Source organism: Nymphaea colorata, chromosome 6 (genome assembly GCF_008831285.2).
Source record: "Nymphaea colorata isolate Beijing-Zhang1983 chromosome 6, ASM883128v2, whole genome shotgun sequence".
Lineage (NCBI taxonomy): Eukaryota > Viridiplantae > Streptophyta > Magnoliopsida > Nymphaeales > Nymphaeaceae > Nymphaea > Nymphaea colorata.
In genome coordinates, this window is record NC_045143.1 from 19,342,307 (window position 1) to 19,350,975 (window position 8,669).

An 8,669-nucleotide genomic window follows, 5' to 3' on the forward strand; every position below is an offset into this window, starting at 1 on the left:
CAAATTTGACTAAGTAGATTTGATAAATAAATAGCACTCTATTAGTAATGAAATTAAATTTTACATGCAGTTTTGAGTCCAAGTGTGCTCGAGCTTTGAAAATCTTTGCTGTTTGTAAAAATATTAGATTTAAAGTCAGTTGGAATCAAATTCAGTTTTAGAAAAACAACATTCAACCCAAATCTCACACCAAAACCAATTATAGAGATGATAAGCTCAGACATCAATCTACACCATTTCCAACCCATTTGTAGCTCTAACCTTCATTTTGGCCTTCATTATATTTTAATACATTTTGTGTTTTTGAGAAGCTCAATTGTATTTCCTGCGTATCCAACTAGTCATAGCTGTACTCCTTAACTTTTATACTTTTATGTCATTTATGTAGACTTGAACTTCCACATTGTGCATCTCTCTCTCTCTCTTTGTGTTTCTCCATATATATATATATATATATATTTCTTTTTCCTTCCTCTTTTGTTTATGACAAAGCCAGAATTTTTTTTAAGGGGCACTAACAATTTCAATTCACATAATCTGTTTTGAACTTGTTAAGATGCGAAGCGCAGAGGAGGTTTTCAGATAGCAGCCTAAAACCAGTTTTTGGATAATCCAAAAACACCATTCAGGCACATGAGGATGACAAAAAAAAAAAGTGGTTTTTGCCAAAACTCAGTTTTCACAAAACCTGGTTTTGATAAAAGGACTGAAAAACCTTTTGTTTTTACCCCTCCCCAAACTTTTATCTTGTCAACTAAACATCCAAACAATGTGTTAAAAATTGTTAGCTGCTTGAGGGTGTCATCCAAAAGATTCCCAAAGTTTCATCTTAATGCATCAATGCGGTTTGAGTTCTCTTCAAGGCAAAACATATACAAAACTAAAAATTTACAGTGCCCCATGTCATCATTTCTGAACGGTTCAGATTGCAAAGCAAAATCAAGGTTTTCCTTTAGCCCTTGGTCCATAACAATAACATGTGAATTTGACTATGGACTTAATTGAGCCCGTGTGTGGAGCTATATTATGTCTTCTAGAAGACCCCTTGATTAATGCTGCCATGAGAGCAATAACAGTGTCATATGCTATACGTTGATTAGACCACGATGAACCAAACCTTTCATTTCAAGTTTTCCTTTTCTTTTTCTTTATTTTTATTCTGCTGAATCCTTACTTACAAAGCATACATGGATATTCAACTTGCTGGTAAAAATGAGTAAAAAATCTTAGAGGTAGTGGCTTGTAGGGGCGGAGTCAAGGGGGGGCTCGCATGGGTCTGGCTCCACCTCAAATTTATATATATATAATTTTACTTGTCTTATATAAAAATTTTGAGAAATAATAATTTAGCCCATGTCAAAACTTAGAAACTTTAATTCACCCCTCTTATAAAAAATTTTTTGCTTCACCCCTTGAGGCTTGGTCTTCCGCCATCAAAAGAGAAAGTTTGGGTTCTAATCCTATGAGAACTATCGTCAGCACAAACTTAAGTAGACATTTTTGTCATTGGTAACTCCTTAAAAGCTGTATTCGTCTGTCTTGTTTTGCTACGATGGCTTAGGCTTCGGCTATCAAGAAAGCAGAGAGATCAAATCGAGAGGCAGAGGCAGATGTGGATACTCTGCGGGCAATTATCCACACACACAAACCTACATGTTTATGGCAGTTTTTCTTATTTACATATTAGCACCTTTGGAAACTTTAATATTTGATAATAGTGCCCCTTAGTTAGAATTTTCGGGCTTTACTCCAGATCAAGTCTGATGAAAACTTGAAGGAGCTTATAGGCTAGGAGCCCCACACGGGTGACCAAAATGACCTAGAAGCCCCTCATTTTTTTTCACATGCTATGGGAACAACCCTATCAATATGCACCACCCGTGGCATTGAAATCTCTAAAATGTGCATTTCTTTTTCAGAAATGACTACAATGCCCCAACTGCCTTTGGTACATATGCTGGCGTGTAAACAATAGGATGGTGTATGCAACGCTAGGCGTATATAGGCCTTGAAGCAGCAGTAAAGCTATATAATATATATAATAGGGCACATGACTGTAAAATCGCCAAAATACCTTCATTAAAATAAAAAAGAAAAAAACAAACTTTCTGAAAGGGTAAAAAAGGGTTGTGAAAAAGTAAAAAAAAAAAAAAGTCTAAACTACCGACAGATGGCAAGGATATCTGAAATAGCCAAAATACCCAAAAAAAACCTTGTTTCTGTCGTTGCCATGAAGGCCAGAATATTATCTACCGACGGACAACAAGGCATGTCTTGGCTTGCCTGTAGTTTTGCAAAGTCTATCATAAAGTCTTGCAATTTGTCCTGATCACGTGAACAAGGTCGTCGGGTAAAGACACTCTTTGCAATTGGCACTTTGCGCGGTGATAATTTCCTAGAGTCTAAACATTTTGACTCCCATTTGCCACTTTATTTGACGATACTTTTGCACAATGATTTTTTTTTTTTTTCCTTTTCTATCTATTGGACTTTTAAGAAGAGACAACTTTGCACCGCCTGATCTTTAACTAACATATATCTAATCTTTTTGTCAACTATCGAGGACATACATGCGTTCAATTGAATTAATTGCAAAAAATATGAACCTTCATTATTCTAGTAAAAAAACAAAAGTTATGTGTTGACATTCAAAATGCTTAGTTCTCAAATGAATGGTAAACAAATCCGACGGGTTTACATAGATCTAAGATTGGTACACATTTCCTTTAGGGACCTGACAAGATGTCGGCCAAAAAAGAAACATCATAATGAAGCCAATTCCTAAACATGCATCCAACAATGTAAAAAGCACAAATCAACTGATATGAAACAGACATTACAGATAAGTGTGGTTTGATTTGGTCAGTATTTACTGCAGGCAGTCAGCATGCAACATGTGAGTTTCAGACCGATCAGTGGGCGAAAACAAACATGGCAGGAAGTAAGCAAGGCCATGCATGGAGCTAAGATATTTTTCAGCAAGTCAAAGAGAAAGGCGTAGCCCACTGGGAAAAGAAACCCAGCTCCTAATGTTGATTGATTCTTACTTCATTGCAGTAGAGATCGATCTGCTGCAAGTTTAATTGCACAAGTTTTTATTTCACCAATGAACAAACAAGGCACCACAAGCTTTTTCTTCATCCTTTTTATTTGTTTCTTTCTAATTATTGCTGTATGAAAGCCCCCTTCACCGGGGCAGCCTGCCATTCTCTTGAACTCCTTTAAATTCAGTGGCTTCTTAGTGTGAGCTCATCTTATCCAGTATTAGAGAGAGAGAGAGAGAGAGAGAGAGAGAGAGATTTTCTTCATCTTTTGCATGCACTCGATGGATCTGTTTGCTGCACTATTGACCTGCCTCTGTTTGCTGATACTATCCTCAGCTAGCGCTTATGGAAGCATACCTCTGGGTTCATCACTCTCATCCAAAAATACTGGAGTCGCCTGGACTTCGCCGTCCGGCGACTTTGCATTCGGTTTCTACCCTGTCCCCGGCAATCTCTTCGTGGTCGGCATCTGGTTCGACAGGATCCCAGGGAAGACTCTGGTTTGGACGGCCAACCGGGACAAGCCGGCGGCTAGAGGATCCACGGTGCAGCTCACGGCCGATGGCACACTGGTATTGAAAGATGGCCGTGGTGCCATTGTCATGACAATTGCGTCCAGTCCCAGCGGCGGCGTTGCCTCCGCTGCGATGCTAGACTCCGGCAACTTTGTGCTCCAAGGCTCAGCCGGATCTGCTGATCTCAAATGGCAGAGCTTCGACCACCCCACGGATACCATCCTGCCCGGGCAGGTCCTCAACCCCGAGTCCGAGCTCCGTGCTGCTTCATCAGACAGCGATCTCTCCACCGGAAAGTTCTTCCTCAAGATGCAGAGCGACGGCAATCTCGTGCTCAATCGAGACGGCAACCCGATCGACCAATACAACATTGCTTACGCGTCCAACACAGCCGGTACTCCGGGAAAATTGGTCTTTGATGGAACAGGCAGCATCTACATCTTGCGCTCGGACAACACCAAATACGTGCTGACGCCCTCCGGAAGCGTTCCCATTCCGGCGAGCAGCTCCTACCAAAGAGCAACCCTCGGCTACGATGGCGTTTTCCGGCAATACACCTTCCCAAAGACGAGCAGCAGCAGCTCTAGCTCGCAGACTTGGACCAGAATATGGGCTACCACAGAAGACCCGTGCACCGTCCCCGGCATCTGCGGGGTGAACGGGTACTGCGTCCTCGGAGCCGATCAGAAACCCCGCTGCCTGTGCCCCAACAAGTACAGCTACCTAGACCCGAGCAACATGTTCATGGGGTGCAAGAATGATTTCCCGGTGCAGGACTGCAGGGGAGGTCAGCAGTACGTGCTCGAGTCGATCGCGAACGTGGACTGGCCGTTCGGAGACTATGAGATGATCAACAACATGGACGAGGAGAGATGCAGGGCGGCGTGCATGTCCGATTGCCTCTGCACGGTGGCCATTTACAGGGTGCAGACGTGCTGGAAGAAGAAGGTCCCTCTGTTCAGGGGCCGAATGAATGTGGATATACAGTCTGTTGCTCTTATCAAGGTGCCAAAATAAGAGCTGACGCATCGGAAAACGATTGGGTGGGATCACTAGTGTTGAATAAATTAACCACAAGACGAGGAGAAGCCCGTCTATGTAGTAGCTTTGCTTGGTAATAACGCTGAATTAATATACTTGCCTTCCAAGTGGGCTTAATTTGGGTTTTAGTCGTTTTGCTTTTGACGAAACGGGTTGTGAAAAAAATCTTTTTCTTTCCTCACCCGCTTGTCCAAGAATGGCTGAATCTAACTGGTAATATGTGATCTGCCATGACTCCTCCGATCCGATTCAATGATGGGTTACATAGATATACTACTCGACTCGAGCAGTGGAGTTTGGGATGCAAATGGATCCAATTTTACATTAAATATCTGACCGGAATGGTTTCAAAAAAGTTAGACGGATAGAAAAAAAAATAGTTTGGGATGCAAATGGATCCAATTTAGACCGGATATTTGATCCCAACAACGAAGGGTGGAGCAAGAGGTCAAATTAAAGTTTTTAAATTTTGATTAGGTCGAAATATTATTTTTTCAAATTTTTTTATATAAAACAAGCAAAATTTTCTAAAATTACATGTAAATTTTAAAAACAAAATATGAAGTGGAGCCAGGGTCCATGCGCCTCTCTGCCCTTACCAACAACCCTTGTGGGGAAGAATACAACACCAAGTTGATTGTGCACTATCTCCTTACTAGGCAGATGTAGATCTGGACCTTGGAAGTAAGGGAGATGGATTTAACTCTTTTCTGGGTGGTGGGTTGTAATCTTCTAGCTTACCCAGAACTTTCATTCGTTGATCGTGATCATGACTGGAATTGTTAAAAAAGTTGGACATATTGAAAATTTTAACATCTGAATTATAGATTGCATGGAATTCAGATTTAAGAAATGATACCAATTACATTGGGACTCAGATTCAAATATCTTATTGAATGATTAAGTTTTAGTTTTAAATAAATGTCTTATATCCAACATATGGGCATTTTGAAAGTCGTTTCCAGAAACATATCTTAACTCTTACAAATTTAAGAATCGGATTGAGATCTCATTTGGAATGTAAGTACAGATTTGGATATGATATAAATTTGTACCGGAATCTAAATTGGATTCAAATATGTAAATATGCATCCATAAACAGTGCGTACAACATCCAATTTATTTAAATCTGAACTTGAATCCAAATATGCAGACATCCAATAAATCGGATTGAGCATTCCAATCCGATCTGTAGATATGCATCCTTCATTAAGTGATGCTTTCTTACATCATGCATGTCAATATTCTAAAAATCGGTTTAAAAATAGCCAGTCAAGTGAAAATTGAGCAACGCAGTTGAATCGGTTGTTATCAAATTAAGAGATGATATGTAAATAAATAAATTAAACTTAGTTTAAAATAACAAAGATTTCAAGGAACGCAATCAATAAATTAAAACTGATACATACGCAATATATTCTTGAATTAGTCACTGATTTAAATCAATTTGCCACGAATCACGGTTTCCATTCAACAATGACGAACCAAACGTGATTGAGTCGCAACCGTGAGGTGAGAGTCGTGCAACTTCGTGTGCTTTAGTCGAGGAATAAAATCATCAATCTGCCGCGAATCGACGTAACAATGATGAAAGTGATCGAGTGGCGAGAGAGTGTCAGTTCTTGTGCTCTAGTGTGGGAGAGCCGTATGTATGCGCACTCAAACTCGGCCTTTCGTTTAGTGGGCGCCATGTGCCTACCATTGCTTTAACTTATCGGGACCTGCTTCTGTACGTTCATGCAACAATCGTGCCATATTTTTGTTTCCACCTTCTCTTCCAGATCGACTTTCTTATTTCCAGCTTTTGATTCCTCTGACCTTCCATCGGTTTGCAGGTATGGCACTTTCACCTTTGCTTCCAAAACGCAAGGCATCGAATATTACTTCTTCTCTTACCACGAGTTGCAAGTAATTGGCCGACAGGCTCACGTGCTTCAACCTCTACTTGAATCCACCACCTCATTAGGACTTCCAAGAAATGCTCTTAGTAAGCCTTCGGATGGCCACTCTACCATATAACAAAGGTCTTTGAACTCGCTTTGAAAAACCAGCATGGTCTCTCTCTCTCTTGAAGATTGTGAAGCCCCACATTGTGACTAACAAGTCTTGTAATTTCAAGCCGTTGCACTCAAGGTTGTTTGGTCGGGTCTAACACTCTTTCAATGTTTCATGAATCTATTTTAAAGATTGGATCAGGCAGAATGCTAAAGATTAACTTATTATGAATCTGTCTCAATCTTTAAAACAGATTGATTATTCAGAAACTCACATAATGTTTTTACCACCAAACAACCAAAGTTTGCTTGAAATTGGCAAGACTCTATGGAGTATGCTCTCTGTTTTGCTTTAGATGCCAACAGTACCAGGTCATTATATATGGCTTCATTTTCAAAATGAAGGACCACCACCATTACTCGTAGATCTTGGACCACTCCTTCTCACTGGCAATAGTATATGCCTTACAGCACCATGTGCACTCATCCATCCATCGACTTTTGGTAATTCTACCTGCTATCCGCCATGACGAAAGGCTCCAATGCCATCAAGAGCTGGTCCTCTGTTTTTTGGCTGCACCTTGAAAGATTTCCTCAACCCTTGACAGACTAGAAATCTAGCTGTGATGTGGGATTTCCTACAAACAATCGGCCATGATCTGGAAGGCTGATCAAGTGGCTCGATGGACGAGCATTCCACCCAGGTCTTCCCTTTGCCTTTCTACCTGATGGTCCATGCATGGGAAGATTAATTTCCAAAGTTATGCACAAGAGTGTTTTATGATCACTCACTGGAGTCTACGGTTTAGGGAACCTTGCCTTCTTGACAGTGAGGTGGTATGATGAATACTAATCCTGGTGAAACGGAAAGAGGATAGAGTGTTGAGGATGGTAATGGTTGCATCATTATGGAAAGCATCTCTAGCAAATCAGCTGGCAATTATGATCATTACCATGATCTAATTGGAGAACAGTTAAAGATAATCAAGGAATTATTGTGTTGTTAATATGGACAATAAATGCATTCTACCGGTCCTTAAAATAAGGAGTTGTCCTAATTGCGTAAAGGATTATATATAAATGATATTGCACACCACTGATTCCAAGGTCAATGGTGGCCTTCCATGCATCCATGGAAAAGTTTTCAGCCACCTTATACCATTTCTTATCGTTATTTTATACCTTTCTTCATGGTATCAAAGCAATGCTTGCAAAAGAAGACTAACGCCTCAATGAAATTAAGCCCCTTGACAACCAAAAAAGATTGCCAACTTCTTCATCAAAGCAAGAAGCCGATTCAAGTTTATTAAACAAGAAGCACGACCTCGACAGCAAACTAAGACTCAGCAAATCGCCATCCAATTTGAAGGGGAACGAAAGACGATAATGCATTGAGAATGAAAGTAATAATAGTTGACGGAGACAATCATGGGAGCACATATGACAATGATGTCATCATTATGGAAAGCATGCCTAGCAAATTCGGTGGCAATTATGACCATTACTGTGATTTAATTACAGAACGGTCTATGCTAATCAAGCAATTATTGTGTTGTTAATGTGGATAATAAATATATTTCAACTACTTATTAAAACAAGGAGCTATCTTAGCTGTGTGAAGGCTTATGTATGAATGAGATTACGTACCACTGATTCCAAGGTCGTTGGTGGCCTTTCATGGGCTAGAAAAAAAGTTTCAGCAATGTTAAAACTATTTCTTATCTTTGTTTCATGTCTTCTTCAAACAGTAGAGGTAGAGGTAGTAGGTTTAGGACCCTTTTTACCATGGGATCGGCTTCACTGCTTTATTATGTTGCCAATAAGCTTGAGCACAAACCTAGCTCAACCAACCTAATTTCTTACAATTTTTCTTGGCCACCACAAAAGAGTTTCAAGGAATAATTGCTTCAAGAAGGACTCACCAAATTTCAACCATTTTGCATTGGCAAATTCCCAAATATGACCCTTGGAAGATTGTAGGTTGTTGCTGCAAATGGCACAAATTTTGAGATTTGTCCTTCTTCAACTTCATTGGGTAGGAAATAGGTAGTGACGGCTGACCATGACCAGACTTC

At 40.2% G+C, this 8,669-nt stretch overlaps 1 protein-coding gene across 1 annotated transcript; it reads left to right on the forward strand.

Moving 5' to 3' along the window:
* The first annotated feature begins 3,325 nt into the window (after positions 1 to 3,325).
* On the forward strand, positions 3,326 to 4,576 carry LOC116256618 (G-type lectin S-receptor-like serine/threonine-protein kinase LECRK4). Its single transcript, XM_031633014.1, has one exon. The coding sequence runs from the start codon at positions 3,326 to 3,328 to the stop codon at positions 4,574 to 4,576; it is 1,251 nt and encodes a 416-aa protein (XP_031488874.1).
* The last annotated feature ends 4,093 nt before the right edge of the window (positions 4,577 to 8,669 follow it).